Here is a 19,098-nt window from a genome sequence, read left to right as displayed (position 1 = left end):
GACTAAGATACAAAAATCAACAGTAATTGACAGCAGCAACAAAATTCTAGAAAGTAAAATTAAAAATTATAATTCCATTTATAATAATTCCAAAAACATCATATACCTAGAAATAAATATAACAAAATACTTCCTAAACTGTACACTTAACACTACCAAAAATCATGTAGAAAAAAGTAAAGAAGATTAAATAAATGGAGTGGTAGACAATGTTCATGGACTAGAAAATTCATTGTTCAGATGGCAATTACCTAAATTGATCTATGGATCAATCCTAATTAACACACAACCTAATAAAAATTCCAGCAAATTTTTATGTAAATGGACAACTGGTTCTAAACTTTATATCAAAATGAAAAAAGATCGGCCAAAGCAATTTTAAAAAGAACAAAGTTGAAAAACTTAACTGACATGATTTCAAGAATTACCATTATGTTACAGTGATAAAAGACAGTTTGGAATTGCCAAAAAGATAAACATACAAATCAGTGGAACAGAATAGGGAGTCAAAAAATAAACACATACATATATGGACAATTTTTTTTTAAGGTGCTAAAGCAATTCAATAAGAGAAGTTTTCAACAAATGATGCTAGAATAATAGAATATTTAGATAGAAAAAAATATATAAAACTATTTGAAATGGATTACAGACCCAACTGTAAAACCTAAAACTAAAATTTCTAGAAGAAAACATAGGAAAAAGTCTTTGTAATTTTGGGATAGACATAGGATTCTTGTAACAAACAAGCACAAACAGTAAGAGAAAATACTGATGAGTCAGACCTCATCAAAATTAAAAAGTGCTCTTCAAAAGGCACCATTAAGTGAAAGATAAGCCACAAACTCCAAGAAAATACTCATAAAATGGATATCTGAAAAAGTAGTAGTATTCAGAGTATATAAAAACCCTTATATACCAAAAATTGGAGAAAAACCACCCACTTTAAAATCTAAAAAGAGAGACTCCTGGGTGGTTCAGTCTGTTAAACATCCTGCCTTGGGCTCAGGTCATGATCCCAGGCTCGGGCTATCTGTTCAGTGGGAAGCCTGCTTCTCCCTCTCTCCTCTGCTCGTGTGCTCTCTCTTGCTATCTCTCTGTCTCTAATAAATAAATAAAACCATTTTCATAATAAAAAAATTAATAAAAATCTGAAAACAGACTTCATCAAATAAGAGATAAGGATGACCAATAAACAAACAAAAAGGTGTTCAATATCATTAGGCATCAGGGATATGCAATTTGAAAGTCCAATGAGACACGACTACATACCCATCCTATCAAGCTGAAAGGAGATGAGGTAACTGAAGCCCTTCACCATAGCCAATGGACATGTCAAATGGCCCAGTTTTTGTTTGTTTTTAAGTCAAGCATGCCCCACCATATCACCCAGCTCTTCCATTCCTGGGTACTCCCTCCCCCCCGCCAAAAATGAAAATATACGCCTCTCCAAAGACTTCTTCATAAATGGTCACAGCAGCTTTATTTCTAACATTCCCAAACTAGAAGTTACCTAAGTGCTTATTAAGGGGTGGGTAAGCAAACTGTGGTATGTCTGTAATAGGGGCTACTACTCAGAAATAAAAAGGAACGACTCTCGATATATACAACAGCATGGATGAATGTCAAAACAATTATGACAGTGGAAAGAAGCATGAGCAGAAAATATTATATATGAATAAATTTATACAAATTCTAGTTGCAAGCTAATTTATTGTGACAGAAACTAGATTAGCGGTCTTTGGGGACTGGGGTAGAAGATATGGGTTACAAAGGGGCATGGGGAAACTTCTGAAGGATTGGAAATGGCTGGCATTTTGATTGTGGCAATGGGTTCATAGATTATCCATAAGTTAAAATTCATCAAAATGAACACTTTAAATATACAGTTAATTGTATGCCATTTATATGCTTTTTTAGGGGCTCTCAAATGTAGTTTTCCTTCTAGTTCATAAAAGAGATTTCAAAGGGTCAGGACTCTTCTTTAGTCATTTAGGAAGAAAAACAGCAGTGTGAAATTGAAGGAAAATGCTAATAAGTAACTCATAACAAAGCCCAGCTAATACTGATCAGAAGAATGTGTGTGTGTGTACGTGAAAATAACGTACCATTTCCATAAGAAGTAGTTCTTCTCTTTCTTTCTCTTGATCCAACAAATCTTTTTCATAAAACTTTTTCTGAAACTAAGTTTAAAGTTTAAAATGAAATTATGAGACATTATGTGAGTTTCTGCCGATTTTAAAATATTCTTTCAGCATAAGAAAAGGTGTGTGCTTACCGCATCCATGGACATTTCCATTCTGTCCAGCTCTAACACGGTCTGTAAGCGAAGTGGTAAAAATTATTCAGCAGAAATTAAATTAAATCAACCAATCATTTCTCAAAAAGACTCCTCCTCCAGAGGGAGGTTCAAAGAGGAGACTTCTCTACTCTGCGGGAGGCTTAATTAGAAAATCTCTGAAGTTCTTCCCAATTTTACACTGCATTGTGCTCGCTTTGGCAGCACATATACCAATTTTACACTGCATTTTTAACCAGCCTCCGAAGGCCAGGATCCGTTTAGACTTGTAAAAGACTTTGACCTTGAGAAGAGCAAGTCTCCAAGTGAACACACAAGTCTCACTGTGAACACACTAAACACACGCAAACTAACAAACTTCTAATAACTCCCAGGGCCACTTCCCTCTGAATTTTCAGAAACACAAGATAATTTTTGAGTTTTTTTTTTTTTAAAGATTTTTTATTTATTTATTTGACAGACAGAGATCACAAGTAGGCAGAGAGGCAAGCAGAGAGGGAGGAAGGGAAGCAGGCTCCCTGCTGAGCAGAGAGCCCGATGCGGGGCTCGATCCCAGGACCCTGGGATCATGACCTGAGCTGAAGGCAGAGGCTTTAACCCACTGAGCCACCCAGGCGCCCCAATTTTTGAGTTTTTTAAAAAGTTTAACTAACTATATATGAAGCAAACTCTCATTTGGCTTTAAATCCTTAGTTCCTTCCCGCAGAAACTTTTGACCATTATGACATTGTAGCCATTAAGAAAGACTTTGCCCTAAAAGTATTTCTTGATTTAGTATTTCTCCTTCGGAACACATTAGTCTGAAACAAACTGTTCCAATCAAACAATGATCCATCTAACTGAGGATTCTGACTCTGACAGAGGGACAGTACTGCTCTCCAGGAGTAACTCTGACAGCTCAAATAAAGTACATTTATATATTCCTACGCCCAAAGCTAGCCATTGCAAATGTAATATTTATGTGAAGCATTATTTTTATGCTGTAATTTGTGAAAATATTACAATTTATGCCAGGGAATGTCCCCTTTAAATACAATTACTTCTCATCTTAAAAAATTGACTGGCATAAAGCCATACCATTTTTATTCCAAAGCTTTGTATGGCTTCCTCAGAGGTTCCCATGCTAAGATTCCAGTTTGATAAATATTATTCTATAGAATTTTCATGGGATTGATTGACTTCCTCATGTGACATATACCTAAAGAGCTCTAGTCCAGAATAACCCATTGTAGATTAATAGTCCACTAATTTTATCATTTTTGTGCCTACTTACGGGGTTAGTTTGTATTATCTTTTAATAAATTAATAAAGTTAATTGAATTAATAAAGTTAATTTTATTAAAATTTATTTTATTTTTATTAAATTTTATTTAATTTTAGTTAATAAAATTAATAAAGTTAATAAATTCTTTCAAAAAAGTAACTCACCCTCTTATGTTTATTATATTGAAAGTTAACTCTATTGCCTAAATTTTGTTATTAAAAGCAAAGTTTTGTTATTAAATGGTTATTAAATGGTATTAAATGGTATGGACAGAAATATCTGATGTAAACAAATACATGTAATGCATTTTATTTACATATATTTATAAACATTTATCAGACTCTGGGTATTTCTGGTTAGTTTAGTTGATAAAAGAGGAATTCACATTTCTGTAAAACAAAGAGTACACTAATACTAAGTCATCAAATCATTTTATTAAGAAGTTTCTCGTGTGACATCTGGCAATGATCTCTAGAAACAAAAGAAAAAAATCAAAAGATCCTTTTTTTCTCATCATCGATGCTAAGTTAAAGACATTAATAAATTAATTCCTCTCAGTACAAATCAGAAAGCTCAAGTTCATGTTCAGATTCATAAAAATAACCACTTTGATTTAATCTTATAATAATATCAGTTACACATTCAGCAAAAAGTTTTTGAAGACTATAAAATATTTTCAGGTTTGACTTCCCCAACCCAAATTTTTACTGCTTTAGCTTCTAACATCCCAAGCAATTCACTTGAGATCCCATGCTAAAACAAAGCAACAAAAACCCCATAAGACATGATGATACATTACTGGAAAAGGAATGTCCTCAGGGTAAGAGATCTCTATTCCGGCCCCAGCTCTGCCACTTGCTAATATAATCTCAAGCAGACATTTACTATCTCCAGACCTAGAGCTTTTGTAAATCAAACAGATCATGAGGGCCCTCCCAGGGCTAAATTTCTATGAAGTGTGAATTTTCCAATTTTACCAACACAATTTTCCTGGATTATAATCCCTTATAAATCAAGTCCGGTGGATGCAGCATTTGGTTGACCAGTACTTACTAAGAACCTCACGTGTTCCAAGCTCTCTTTCATGGCGCACGTATCACTAGCAACAGAAGTTGAATGTCTGAGTTCCCTTTGGAAGGAACTTGACCGGCTGTGGCACACATCAGCCCACCCAGTCACTAATACTACTCGAGCAACGATGTAAGTATTTCGACATATTGCTATCCTGCCAAGCTAAAACAGGGAAGCTAAGACGGACACTCTCTTCATGCCAGACATGCAGACATGGTGGTAAGAAGGATACTTACTCTTTTGACAATAGCCAGGACGTCCTTATCTTTTTCTTGGCAGAGGAGTTTCCGCACACACATTTCTAACTGCTGAAGTAGGTGCTTATCTGCAGGGATCTTCAGGGTAGATTTCACTTTGGGCAACAAGCAGCAAAGTTTCATTCTATAATAAATTAAATAGTACCTGCTTTTGAATGCATTTAATAACTAAGAGTAAGAGTAACATGAAATTGAAAGAAAGTTCAAACTCTGGAAAGCGTGGGAGTCTGTTTCTCACGTAGCACATGGTTATGAGTGCCTGGGATGAGCCAAGCAGGCATTATTCTGGGTGCAGAGATACAACAGTGAATAAAACCAACAAATCCTCTGCTCTCGTGGAGCTTACACTATAGTACGGGGTAGGGAAAAAAGAACAAGGAATTGAGTTAAATGTCCATCGGACAGTGCTAAGTGCTATGGAGAAAAAGAAACCAGGGAAGGATGAGGGAGGACCAGAGAAGGGGCATTACAATTCTAAAACACGTTTCAGTGACGGTTTCAATGAAAAGATATTATTCAAGCAGAGACTCAAAGAAAATGAGGAAATGAGTAACGTGAACATCTGGAGAGCTTTACAGGCAGGGGCCTGCAGTTTGTACGAAAGCCCGAGACGGGGCGCTTGCCTTGGGTGTCACCCCAAATTGGCCCAAACTGGCAAGAGGACGCCAGCTGGTTCAGGACCCTGTAGGCCACTGCATGGAGCCTGGCTTTTCCTTTGAGCACCACAAGAAGCCACAGAGAATTTCGCACAGAGGAGTGAAGTGATCTGACTTAACATGCTGGGAGTGATCTGAGAACCGGGGCTGAGTGAGAGGAGATGGTAGGTGGCCAGCGACACAGAGAAACAACAGGGAGGCTCTAGCGGTAACTCGGGCAGGGGATGGTGGCCGCCTGAACTGGAGTAGTAGCAGTCAGGTGGCGAGAAGCGGTTGGACAGTGTATCTGCAAGCAGCAGGACGTGCTGAGGGACTGCAGGTGGGGGTGGCAGAAAGGAGGTAAGCTTGGACCTGAGCCGGAGGCAAGACGCAGTGGTCGTTTGCTTGAATGGAGACCACTGCAGAAAGAGCAAGGGCGGGTGTGAGTGCGGGAGACGGGGATTTACTTTCGGACAGACTGAGTCTGAGGTGCTCGTGGAACATGCCAAGGAAATGCTCCGTGGGCAGCTAGCTCAACGTGGCTCCTGTCCAGGATGGACGTCCATGCCGGAGACGTAGCCTCAGGGATCTTCAGCACACAAATGACGGGCAAGCCATGAGACTGAATGGATCGCTGAGGCCGTATGTGCACTTTGAGAAGAAAAGGAAAAAGGACAGAGTCTAGGCACCATCCCAGTCTACACCACATGCATAAGGAAGCAACACAGAGACTGAAGAATGCCAGAGAGGGGAGAGGGGAGGGGGGGGAGGAGAATGCCAGGGAAGGACAGAAGAGGCAGTGCAGAAAATGCTCTGCTTTGCTAAGCTACTACTCTACCGCTCTGCCAGGGCTGGTCTTAGAGAGGGATGCTGGGCGGCTATCTATGTTTTGGCTGCTGTATTCATTCGTTCATCTGAGTACTCTCCAGATATTATTTTTTTACTCCTATGCCAAACCCGAGACAACCAAGTCCCATTCCTAGAGTTTCCAGGACGTGCTGTCAGCTAAGCTTACAGTGAAGGATCTTTCATACACAGTAAGATTTGCTTTTTATTCAAGCAAAAGGGTGAAAGAGGCTCTTCCTGCAGAATTTTCAGCTCCGTCCAGAACAAAAATGGTCTCAAACTCATTCAGAGCTCACCACGGATCCTGGTGATGCTTTCTCCAAATTAAGAGGCCCCAGTTGCCCCAAAGAGAATTTTTTGCATTTCTGGCCAAGAGGAAGACTCCTCTGAATGCCAGTAGTAGTCTTTCCAGCCTCCATACCATCTAAACTCAGTGAATTCAAATTTTAAACATTCACTTATGGAAAAACAAAACAAAAACAAAAGACTATGCATACTTCATTCCTCATAACTCAAGGTCTGGAAAACCTACTATATTCAACAGAAGGTACAGAAGCCACAAGGGTGGTTATCTCTGTGAGAATCCTGGGCGCATGAGACTACAAAGATTTTAAGATTAGGTATCTCATCTTTCCGGTAATCTAAATTCTTTATGTACATTATCTCGGTATTTATCCATCAGAACAGCCTATGAATTGGGTAACTAAGGAAATTAGTGCACAGAGAGATTCTGTAACTTGCCCAGAGACACACAACTAGTATGAAGCTGGAAATCAACTCAGGCGGTGTGGCTTCCAGAGGCCCTCCTCCTAACAGCATGATCCCGCCTCTCTGCCTGTGATGGCTTTCCTTCTATCTACACATCTCTATAGAGTTGGACAAACGCTTCTGTATCCAAGATCCAGTTAGGATATGGTGTTGCTGGACCCATTCGTTGGGCTGGCAGCTGCCTGGGCAGAAGAGTGGAAACAGACAAACTGCTATGCAATGATCTCTTACCCCCCAAAACCAACCAACATTCATGGAATCATGTTCAATTAATCTTCATTTGGCTTTTGAATTGGCAGGTTGCTTTCTCTTGGAGTTAATGCTATGCTTTTAAGTCATATTCACCTGAGTAGAGATGATGTCATTTCCTTTCAAGTACTTTTTGTCAACTGCTTGGTAAGTGAGAATTCATTACCCTGGGAGCTGCTTTACTAGAGTCCTAACTTTACTTTGCAAAATGTTAACAATGTAGTTGGATTCATTAGAGATTTAACACAGATAAGATGCACAAAATACTGCAGCCAATGCAGTGGCATTTTCTGTATCTTCTTACACTAAAATATAAAACAAAAACTAATCGCTTGATTGCCGCCCCTAAAAATGGACAGAACTTCACCAAGCCAACTTTGAGTTGTTTTTCCTTTAGTCTTAGATGATCCATAAATTAAGAATAGCTACTCAACCTTCTCCTGATGCCAATATGTGTATCCAAGTGGCAGGAGAAGCCTGCCAGTCTGGCTTTGACTCCTGCCCTCTCGACCCAATAAACAGAAGACCTGGGACACTGTGAAAAAAAGATTATGCTTCCAAGTCCTACTGAGGCTCATCAGTTAGGATTACTAGGAATTTCAGAGTAAGTATTATTTATTTACTTGTTTTTTTTTCAATTGACTATGAAAAAGAATTTGCATGTTTGTTATAGTACATAAGCAGATATATTATAGTAGATAAATTTAAAAGTACAATTTTTTCAAGTATTTCCTTGGACTGGTACCATACCTCACATTTGCCACAGGATCATGTGTCAGTTCAATAGCAGGTAGAAAGAAATATTTACAGAAAAATGATTTGGAGAAGATTTCTATAATAAATTCACATGTATCCAAAAATCGAAGTCTGTTCCAATAACTTTTTCCTTGGCCCAGTTCTAGAAACAACAGTAACAAAAAAGAGAAGTTTAATTTTTCCTACAGGAAATTCTATGTGACAAAATCAAACACACAAAATCCATGACAAGTTTCTTTGTATCCACAATTTGTTTCGAAAATACAAGAAGAGAAAAAAATCATATTATACACTCCAGATTAGGAGACTCCCAAAATAATGACATCTTAAAAACCAGAAAAAGGTCATTTTTAAGTATTGAATATATATACTATTTTTGATCACCCACTATGTGCTGAATACTTTACATGTATTATCACATTTAATCCTGAAAAGCAAGCCAATAGGATAAGCATAGATTTATCCAACTGAGAGGAGATTTTCAGAGGTTAAAGTCACAGAGCTTGTAGGTGCAGGATTGTAACTCAAATGCAAGTTTGTGTAATTTCAAACTTTGAAGTTATATTTGATCAATCAAATCAACTGCTTTCTTTGTCTCATTTCCATAAGAATCCTATGAAGTGGTTAAAGTCATATGTAAACACTGTATTACTGACAATAATTCAGGTTAACATGTAAAGGATTATTTTCTCTCTTATCACACAAATGTTCAAAAGCAAAATTCTTACGATTTAAAACCAAACAGAATGTCCTTACAAAATAAAACTGATTCTAATTGTGAGGTCCTACCACTGAAAAATGAAAATTAAATTAAAACAGAGTAAAAAAGAGAAAGATTAAAGTATACTGAGCATCAGGGCACCTGGGTGGCTCAGTGGGTTAAAGCCTCTGCTTTTGGCTCAGGTCATGGTCTCAGGGTCCTGGAATTGAACCCCACCTCGGGCTCTCTGCTCAGCGGGGAGCCTGCTTCCCCCTTCTCTCTCTCTGCCTGCCTCTCTGGCTACTTGTGATCGCGCTCTCTCTCTCTGTCAAATAAATAAATACAAAATCTTAAAAAAAAAAAAAAGTACACTGAACATAATTTTTCTTAAATGGAATTTTATATACTCTAATTTTTTGAAGAGTCGTGATCCATACTTAAAAAGGTAAACTCCGGGGGCACCTGGGTGGCTCAGTGAGTTAAAGCCTCTGCCTTCGGCTCAGGTCATGATCTCAGGGTCCTGGGATCGAGCCCCACATCAGGCTCTCTGCTTAGCAGGGGGCCTGCTTCCTCCTCTCTCTCTGCCTGCCTCTCTGCCTACTCGTGATCTCTGTCAAATAAATAAATAAAATCTTTCAAAAAAAAAAAAAAAGGTAAACTCCAGTAACTGGAAAATCCCATTACTCCCCTATGCTGGATAACAGAGTTTAAGAAAACCATTAAGACATTATGTCAAAGCAAGTATACAGTAATTAAAAAGGATATATATGTGTGTGCCACTATTTCTAGAATTAACAGTTCAACTAGAGGTTTATATCTTGATTTTAGCCCTTAGTAAATTAAAATAAACTTGCATTTGTTAATTGACTTAATCTTTGAAGACATTATGAACCACCTAAGCTTACCAGATACACATTTATAGATACTATCAACTCTGCTCAAGGAAACAAACCAAAACCCCCTTCATTCTGTTAATATTTTAAAATAAAAACATAAAATAAATTACTTCATTCATGGATATTCTACTCATATTTTAGTTCCAAATGCTATTTATGAGGGTAGAAACTAGACTCTCAACATAATTATTTTAATTATTTTAATAATTAATAATTATTTAATAAATTTAAATAATTTTAATTAAACTATTTAAATATTTTGATATTAATATTAATAATATTTTAAATAATTATTTAATTAATTATTTTAACTTCTCAAGTGTAGAAACTCACTAAAGTAGGCCGAGACTAGTTATTACTTCATTCATCATAGACTGATCCTGTCATGTAGATTTCTAAAACCAAAAAAAATTAACCTACAAAACTCAAACACAAACACACTCTGGATATTTATCAATATCAGCCTAACTATTCCTGGCAAAATGATAAAGCCAGACAGAGCTAACTAAGGCCAGTTTACTTTCTGTTTTTCAAAATGAGAGGCAATGATTACTTACGTTCAATTAATTTTTGAATGACCTCATGTCTCTGTTCTTGTTTACGATTATAACGTAGAAAAACGCATAGAGTCCGTGAAGCTGCCTTTTGGACAGGTAAGACATTCTTGAAGAAATAGGTAGTAAGAAAGACAATTAAATCAATCAAACAGCGTAATTTCGCTTCACAAATCAATTTTCAGTTCTGGCTAAAAGCAAGAGCAGTGATGTCTGCCTCTCAAATCACTGTGGAAAGTTTCTTCATAATTTCATGTTAATATCACTCAGGCAAATCAGCTAAAGTATCACATTACAAAGTTAATGCAGTTTGGCACGGTCATTTCCAAATCATCCACATCTGATTTATATTTGACTTTCTTTCTCTGCTACTTCAGCTTACATGACATTCTCTGCAAATGTATCTCAGGCAGCCATTCTCTTAGCCTTTCCCTGGCCTTGTCATTCATTTATTCAACAAATATTTGCAAGAACATGCCCTGTGTCAGATACATCACCAAAAATGTGCCACTTCTAAAACAGAAATCTAGAGATCCCATGACCAGCTGTACTGAAAAGTCCTTCCGGCTTGCTTCTGCCTCTTCAGCCTCAGTGTCATTCACTGAGATCCCTGGACCATCCCACAGATAAAGCTTAGAATCCAAAGGACACCATGTCAGTAACTCTTACTAGTGTTCTGTACTCCTTTGTCTTTTGAATTTCTGTCACACCACTGGGTACAACTGATTAATTTAAGTGAACTCAATCATCTATCTTTACTGGGTTTGGGTTCAAATTATGTATTAGAGAAAAATCCCTCAGGCAGATATACTATGTCCAGTATAAAATTCACGTTCACCATCTTGGCTTACATAGAAATACTGTAATATTTAATTCTTGAAGATGCAGGTATTATAATGGGGATCCTTGGAATTCGAGTAAAATAAAACTTTACGTTGCTGGGAGTGTGATGCCTGCTACCTCCTCTTGTGTTTTATACGCTGTTGTGTGGTGTTTTTAATGTGTTAAATGTAAAAGGAGAATATTCATTATGAATTAGAACAGAAAGTTTAAGAAATGTACATAAACAGAAGCATCACTAGAATTTTAAAAAATGTATTTTAGGTAAATGAATTAAATAAAAACACGTCACTCTTTTCTTCCATTCTGTGAATACTAATGGAATTTTGAATGCATAAATACTTTAGTCATAAAAAAATATGTATATTTTGTACCTCACAGTATAACATGAGTTATCTTTTGGGCCAGAAATCAAAGATAAATGTATCAAAAACATCTAAGGGGCAGCCTGAGTAAGCTGTGACAACTGGAGCACACTAAGAATGACTACAGTTGATTAAAACCATATTTAATACTAGAGAATGAGCCTGAAAGAGAGAACAAAAGCAAAAGAAAACTCAGCGGTCTCCACTGGAAGTGGCTCCTGCACCAACTCCTAGCTCTGAAAATTGATCATCGGAGGAAAAACCTAAGGATCACATGAGGAAATAGATTTCAGCATCATCAAATTACCCACGTGGACGAAGTAAAGCATCTCTTCATAGAAGAATGCATGAAAAATGTAGAAGGGATCGAATTTTTTAAAATCACTCTTCTGCAAGTTCTAATGAAAACAGATTCAGGAAGGGTCATCAGTGGATGCCAACCCTAATGGGTGTGAGGTTGATGAGAAACTGGTGTCCAGAGGGTTCCAAGGGTCAGCTCGCAATGACAGTGCCCCTTGCAAGGGAGAAGACATAATTCTGCCATGGGCTAAGAGAGTTGTCACCACCTGGACAAGCACTCCGAGCTCACTTAGAGAGGAACACGTGTCCTCTGCTCCGATGATGATACGAGATGATGTGAGATAAAATACAAAGAGCATTTATGAAGCACACTTGCCAAAAAATGTTTAAATCTAAAACTCAGCAAGCCCTTAGATCTAAATTTCTGTTTACAAGAAATACTGAGAATAGATGAACAAGCTAACACCATGAAGTAGCAATGTGACAGATACAGAACGGGAATATTCTACAGGATGACAAAGTCTCTTCCACAATTCAAGGTCGTGAAAAAGTGGGGAAAGGGAGAAAAGGGAGTCTGTCCTGAATTAAAAGACAATTAAGAGTTGTAACAGCCAAAGGCAATGTAAAGATCCTAACTGGATTCTATATGGAATATAGGAACACATAAAATATGGTTGGGAACAATGTAACCTCTATGGATGTGAACTTACCCTGAAGAATAACCATCCATTTTGTAAAATGCAATGATTCTATTGTGATTATACAGGAGGATGTCCTCTCTTAGAGATGAACATTGAAATGTTTAGGGATAAATTATAATGATATCTGTAATTTAAAATTCCTCAGCACAATGAAATAGAAAACACGAATACGGCAAAATGTTAATAATTGTTCCGTCTAGCTGGGTTCTACAGGAGGGTTCATCATAGTCTTTTCTCTGCCTATCTGTATCTTTAAATTTTTTTCACAAGAAACGCAGAAAAAAGAAGTTAATGTCATTCCTCAAAACCTTCCAAAGATTTTCCTTGTTTCAGAGACCACAAGCTAGACTCCACATCCTGGTCCTCAAAGTGTGCTGCCCAGGCACCCCACTCCCCGCCACTTGTCACCCCAGCTTCCTGGCGCCTCACACAACCACACTACTCCCTTTGCCCTTGTCCTTCAACCACATGGTAACTCCTTTACTTTGTTCAAGCCTCTGCATGAAGCGTACTTGATCAGAGAGGGCTTTTCCCTGACCCCTGTCTCCACAATAGCACCCCACTCCCCTCTGTCATGCTCCTCACTCTCTACCCAGCTTTGCTGTTCCTCACTGTACTTTTCAACCCTGACGTACTATGTACGTATGTTGCTTGACGACAGCCGGTCTCCCAATAGCATCTCAGGTTGCGTGATAAGACGTCCTTTGTCTCTTTGTTCACTGTTGTATCCTGGTACCCAGAATACACTGCTTGGCACATAGTAAGCACTCAATAAATTTTGCTGAATGAATGAATGGGTATTATGATCATTAGGTATGGAATTAAAAATATAAATCTTTTCTCCAGAGAGAACTGAAGCAGAATAATGTATCCCTTTGATCATGGAAAATGTGCTATAATAATCATGTATCTCCTTTTAACTGGGGAATTACTGCCTTGTAAAAGAAAAGAGTAAAACAAATCTCTTAGGCTTACAGGTACTTTGTTCACATTTTTGTGATAAATCATTTCTCTTTCTTGAGAAGTGAAATTAAAAATACAGAATAACTATGTGTTCTTAGCTTTGTAAACACAGCATACCTACTAAATCATCAGGCTGAGATAAATAATTAAGATCAAACGTCACAGCACCTACTGGCATCTGTGAATATATTCACTCCTCATGTGGGATTATGTATCCTGTCACCACCCTTTAGAACACAAGCTCCCTTAAGAGCAGGAGTCCGTCTGTCTTATCCGATCCTATATCCCTAACTCCTGAAACAGTGCCTGACACATAGCAGGCACTCAAACAGATTATTTCTGAATAAAATAATTCATCAATTCTGCGCAATTTTATGTGAAATTTCCTATGTGGCACACTCACAGTGTCCTCTGATAAGGAGTCATTGATGTCAAAATCATTTCTTAAGACTGTTACAGCTATAATGTGACCTTCATGCTCTAGGCTATGCTTTGATGAATGAAATTAACCTGTAGAAGTGTTAGTTCATGAAATGTATCCTTATTTTTTTACTTACAGTATAAATGATACCAATAATGTTATTTTGTTTTTCTTCTTAATCTTTGAAGCTAAGCCTGATTTTGGTTTCCTGAAATGACTATTTGATTTCATTATCTCCCTTTCATTGAGAACAATGAGAATATAAAGCACTTTTTCAACAGTTTCTAAAATACACATGTTATATGGAACTTTTTCATACCTCAGAATTGGTAGGAAGACATATTAAATGCACAGTGAACTGTGAGCTAAATAAGCCTCTGAAATTGTTGTGTAAAAGGTAGACAACTTACTCTCTAGAGGATTTGAGTACAAACCTTTTCCTTTTTCCCGCCCTGCTTTTGACTCTAATTTTAGGGATATCCACAGTAGGCTATCATGTTTTTAATATAAGCTTTAACTGTTACACAGCCACTTTTTAGAGATCCTTTAAAAGAAAAGGCAACTCCACTAAGATTTAGGGACTTACAGGATGTCTTGGCAACATGGCATAGTTGAGGTAGGTAGGCTCTGAAGCCAGGACACATAAAATGTGGATGTGAGAGCACAAGGGACTCCGCAGTCGAGATCAGACTCCTGCCAACCTGCCTTTTGAGAACTATATCAAGTTTGAAGTGAGTCGATTCACACTCTCCTTGGCAACATACGGAAAAAGCTAAGTAAAGCTACCTCCTGTTCATTCTTCAATCCAGCTATGTAGGCAATGTTCAAACACAAGCATTAGTGAAGAAGCAGAGGGAAATCTGAGTCTCTCCCTTGGGGACCTGGGAATAAAACATCCTTCCAGGACCAAATGGAATCAACAGAGTTTGTTGTACTGTTCTGAGAATGGGAAGAATCTGGTAATTCCAAAATCAGGTGTGAGTTCAAAAGAATTAGATAAAAGGGGGGCGCCTGGGCGGCTCAGTGGGTTAAGCCCCTGCCTTCCGCTCAGGTCATGATCCCAGGGTCGTGATCCCAGAGCCCCGCATCGGGCTCTCTGCTCAGCAGGGAACCTGCTTCCTCCTCTCTCTCTGCCTGCCTCTCTGTCTACTTGTGATCTCTGTCAAATAAATAAATAAAATCTTTAAAAAAAAAAAAAAGAAGAAGAAGAATTAGATAAAAGGTACTGCGCTCACATTTGTCATCATGATTGTGAACATTCTTTGTAAGAAACGATAATAAATCTGATCACTTGATATGATGTGTGGCAGACAGGCATATTTCTGTAGTAGCTTCTCATGAGTTCTCCATTTCAAGGAGGCTGCTGCTCGCTGCTCAGCAGCTGTGAGGGCTGGGATCAAGTCAGGCAGAGACGATAACTGAAAAAAAGCACATCAGAAGATTGATGATAATAAATCAATTGCAGCATTCAGTCGAACTACCCAGTCTTATAATACACTGGGGAGAGGAATATTCTCACTCACTTCAGAACCTAAGAGGATCTTAGCTGTCGCAGGGAGATAATTATCTGGCAAAATCAAATACATTTTTAAAAAATCCGTAAGTAAAATTTATGGTTACTGAAAACAAAATTTTGAAATAGAGAATGAGACTCAATCCTTCTAACCTAAGTACAATGTGTTCTATTTCACTGTTGGAAAATTTTGGCTTTCTACATTCCTACTGTTCTGTCCTCACCAGATGCTATGCTTGGAATAATAATTAATACTAATAAAAACTGAAAATATGAATGTAAACTCCAAGGACAATAAATAAGAATCATGGTAATGGAATTGTAGGGGAAATTCAAGCTGTTGAAGTTTCCACAGATATTTACTAATAAGCACCTGCCATTATGGGGCAAGCACTACTTTAAATGTTTTCCACACATTCTCTCATTGATTCCCCACAACAACTCTGTAGAGTAAGATCATATTTAAAACATTCAGCAACTTCTCTGATACATGGGATTTACCTTATTTTCTTGAACACTGCTTTCTCCACCAGTAGACATAAGTTCAAGGATTTCTGGAAGATGATCTATAAGAGCATCTAGTACCTTTTAATAGAAACATCGATTACTGTTATGGCAACTACTAGTTTTCTAATCTTGTATTAGTCTCATATGTCCATTTCTGTGTAGAAACAGTATTATTTATCAAACAAAATTTAGGGACTTTCTATTTTCCTACATTGCCATCTTCTTGCTGGAATGTTTGAGAAACATAATCAACTGCCCTGATCGAAACTACCTTTTTGAAAAGAGATTAGTGTATCTGCCCCTTGATCTAGATCTAAGGCAGCTACATCTATACAACCAATATGCTGAAAACTGCCTCTCAACTTTTACAAAGCAATTTAAGTCAGGTAACACCCACAGCAACGTGCAAATATTGGTGAGTTGAGCTTTGGCAAGCTAGTAGTCATTTGGGTGAATAGGATACACTAAATGCATCATCAAAACAAAGAATTTCAGTTTCCCCAAGTACACTCCCCAAATAATACTGACAGAAAAAAAGATACAAAATGTGATATAAAACAGGACTGCAATTATGTAAAATACAAACATTTTCATAGCAAAAAAAATAAAAAAGAAAAACTTAAAAATATAACAAAACAGAAACAGTGACTGGAACTTTTTTCTGTCCATTTTTGGTATGTCCTAAATTTTTCTTAATAAACAAATATACACTATTTTAAAACCTAGTTTTTTTTTTTAATATCTCAACTTCCAGTTTATGATACAATGGCACCTTGTCTTGACGCTTTTGGGGCTAGTCAGCTGAATGAATTCATGCAATTCTGAAGAAGTTTGGGGGGGAACAGGCATTAATAATATTCAGATTAACATAATTATGATAATTATAATAATTAACATAAAATTAACATAAATGAAGTAAAAACCAAATAGTAAGAAGATATTACCTCCAGTGATTCATCTTGTAATAATGTTATTAGTTCTTTATGAATTAAATATACTCCAGAATTTAGAAGTTTAGATACCTGAAATGGAGCAATAAAGTCTCTCAGATTTAAAACTATTAGACATCTAAAGGATATAATAATAATTTTACAAAATGCACCCCTTTTAGATACTTCTTCTAAAACAAAACTAGGTTACAATATAAATGTAAAAGTTAAATTTCTAGAAAAATTAATTGCATAGAAAACCAGCTCTTTTAGTCTGCTTTATAACACTCTGGAGTGTGGAGACAACAGGGTGGGAAAGCCAGTGCCCACCAGGGTGTAGAAAGTACGGGACGGATTCATCAGAGTCATAATTTTCGGAGGCACAAGCAATAAGTCCATGGACACCTCTAGCTCATATTTTAAAGTCTTAATAGCAACCAACAGGGTCTGACAGGACATTGTGGGCATATGAGCTTTCATCCTGGTTCAGCGTCTCCTGAAGAAGACAAGCACTGCAGAAGGTCGGTGTGACACAGGGATAGAGGGGACTCCAGAGCAAGCAAGACACTGAAGATATTTCCCATCAGAGACTTTAATTAGCACCAGAGGAGTTGGAAGGGTCTAATCTAGCTTCCCTGTGAACAAATTTGTTTTTCTTCCTCCAGGCAAACTCAGAACCCCCAATGGTAATTTACCAGTTTCTACTTCATCTTTTTTTTTTTTCCTTTTCTTTTTTGGGTTTGGTGTTTTGTTTGTTTGTTTGTGTTTATATATTGGGCTTCTGGGTAAGATTTTATTTGGTGGGGGGGAAGGGTCCTGGATAAAGAAAATGTTTTTAAAAATTTTGCTCTACAGTGTTGTTTCTGACTTGTTCAAAATACTTTCAAAATAATGTATTTCTGAAAAACAAGAATAAAGTTAGGACATGCTAAAATAACGACCAGAATTTAACAATAACACTGTGAAAAAAACTGTAAATCTACCAGTGGATTCTCACTACTCAGAAGGATAAACCTAGACTAACAAGCTTTTTATGGAGTAACAGCAATAATCTACCTACAAAGTACAACTGAGAGAACACGGCAATTAGCCATCCAGCAAAGAGCTAGATTAATGATCCAAACTTCTACCAGTGAAGTATTTTTATGGACACATTTCAAGATGTTTATTTATAGGGTGTTAACATATTACATCCACTATAAAACACAGCAAAATGAAATATTAAAGGGATGAGATAAAAATAATCATAAGTAAAACCTCTAATGTATAAATACTGCTTTCTCGGATACTAACCTCACAAAACCATCTCTAGAGACCATTCATCTAACAAGTACAAGCACACACAGTAACCAATCTAAGTGCCCACTTAACACACAGTGGGAACTGATAGTTTGAGTGAACTAGGCCAGCCAGTGCACTCTATTCTTTCCCCTCCTCCGAAAGTGTGTTTCTGTTGCTATATTTATAAAGATGACTTAATTCTGTAACACTGGAATTATTTTAATTAATTATTCCATTTAAAGGACATATTTCCCAGATTTTGCACAGGGACCAGAAAAACTGTTATTCAAAAGAAGCAAAGACTATCGGCCAGTAGCCAAGAGTCTTAAGCAACATAATAGTGAGACTATAGACGCCTCAGGTACTTGTAGCTAATTTAACAATGCTCTGCTTGCTGTGGGAACACAATACAAGGAAGGGATTGAAACCTTCTCATTGAGACTAAGAATATTTAGGTGCCTCTTATAAAGAAAGGAAATATTTTATTATGCTGCTTATAAAGAGATATTTCTGTTTTAAAGTTGCTAAGTTACAGTTTGCACATCTTTACTACAACTACAGCATTCATGTGCTTACTGGGATCATCTAAGACACGAAGCCAAATTTCAACCTCAAGCGTCGAACAGTTAATGACATTCATCATCAAAGTTTAAATTCATTTTTGCTCTTGTATTACAGAGAGTGGTTGTAATAGCTGAACCTAACAGCTATGTTCATGACACATGATCCATTTGCAGTAGAAACAATAAATTTAGGGTGCCTGGATGGCTCAGTTGGTTAAGCATTTGCCTTTGGTTCAGGTCATGATTCTAGGATCCTGGGATTGAGTCCCCTGCTCAGCGGGGAGTCTGCTTCTCCCTCTTCCTCTGCCCCTTCTCCTGCTCATGCTCTCTCACACAATCTCAAATAAATAAGATCTTTAAAAAAATTTAAATAATCTGTCTCTCTATTTTCCATTTATTCTCAAGTTCTTGAGTTTAGAC

At 37.2% G+C, this 19,098-nt stretch overlaps 1 protein-coding gene across 2 annotated transcripts in view; it reads right to left on the bottom strand.

The window, feature by feature from the left end:
• Positions 1 to 19,098, bottom strand: part of PPP4R4 (protein phosphatase 4 regulatory subunit 4) — a 103,647-nt gene that overhangs the window by 14,788 nt on the left and 69,761 nt on the right. For both annotated transcript variants that reach the window (XM_080809207.1, XM_080809208.1), the window contains 8 exons: positions 16,850 to 16,927; positions 15,900 to 15,983; positions 15,121 to 15,303; positions 10,299 to 10,404; positions 8,140 to 8,287; positions 4,871 to 5,015; positions 2,279 to 2,320; positions 2,109 to 2,183 (listed from right to left, as the gene is read on the bottom strand). In XM_080809207.1, the coding sequence (XP_080665333.1) occupies positions 2,109 to 2,183; positions 2,279 to 2,320; positions 4,871 to 5,015; positions 8,140 to 8,287; positions 10,299 to 10,404; positions 15,121 to 15,303; positions 15,900 to 15,983; positions 16,850 to 16,927 (861 nt within the window). The remainder of the gene's footprint in view (positions 1 to 2,108; positions 2,184 to 2,278; positions 2,321 to 4,870; positions 5,016 to 8,139; positions 8,288 to 10,298; positions 10,405 to 15,120; positions 15,304 to 15,899; positions 15,984 to 16,849; positions 16,928 to 19,098) is intronic.

The sequence above is a fragment of the Martes martes genome (assembly GCF_963455335.1).
Source record: "Martes martes genome assembly, chromosome: 7".
Lineage (NCBI taxonomy): Eukaryota > Metazoa > Chordata > Mammalia > Carnivora > Mustelidae > Martes > Martes martes.
Note: the sequence above shows the minus strand (reverse complement) of the source record. Positions and strands in the feature narration are given on the sequence as shown.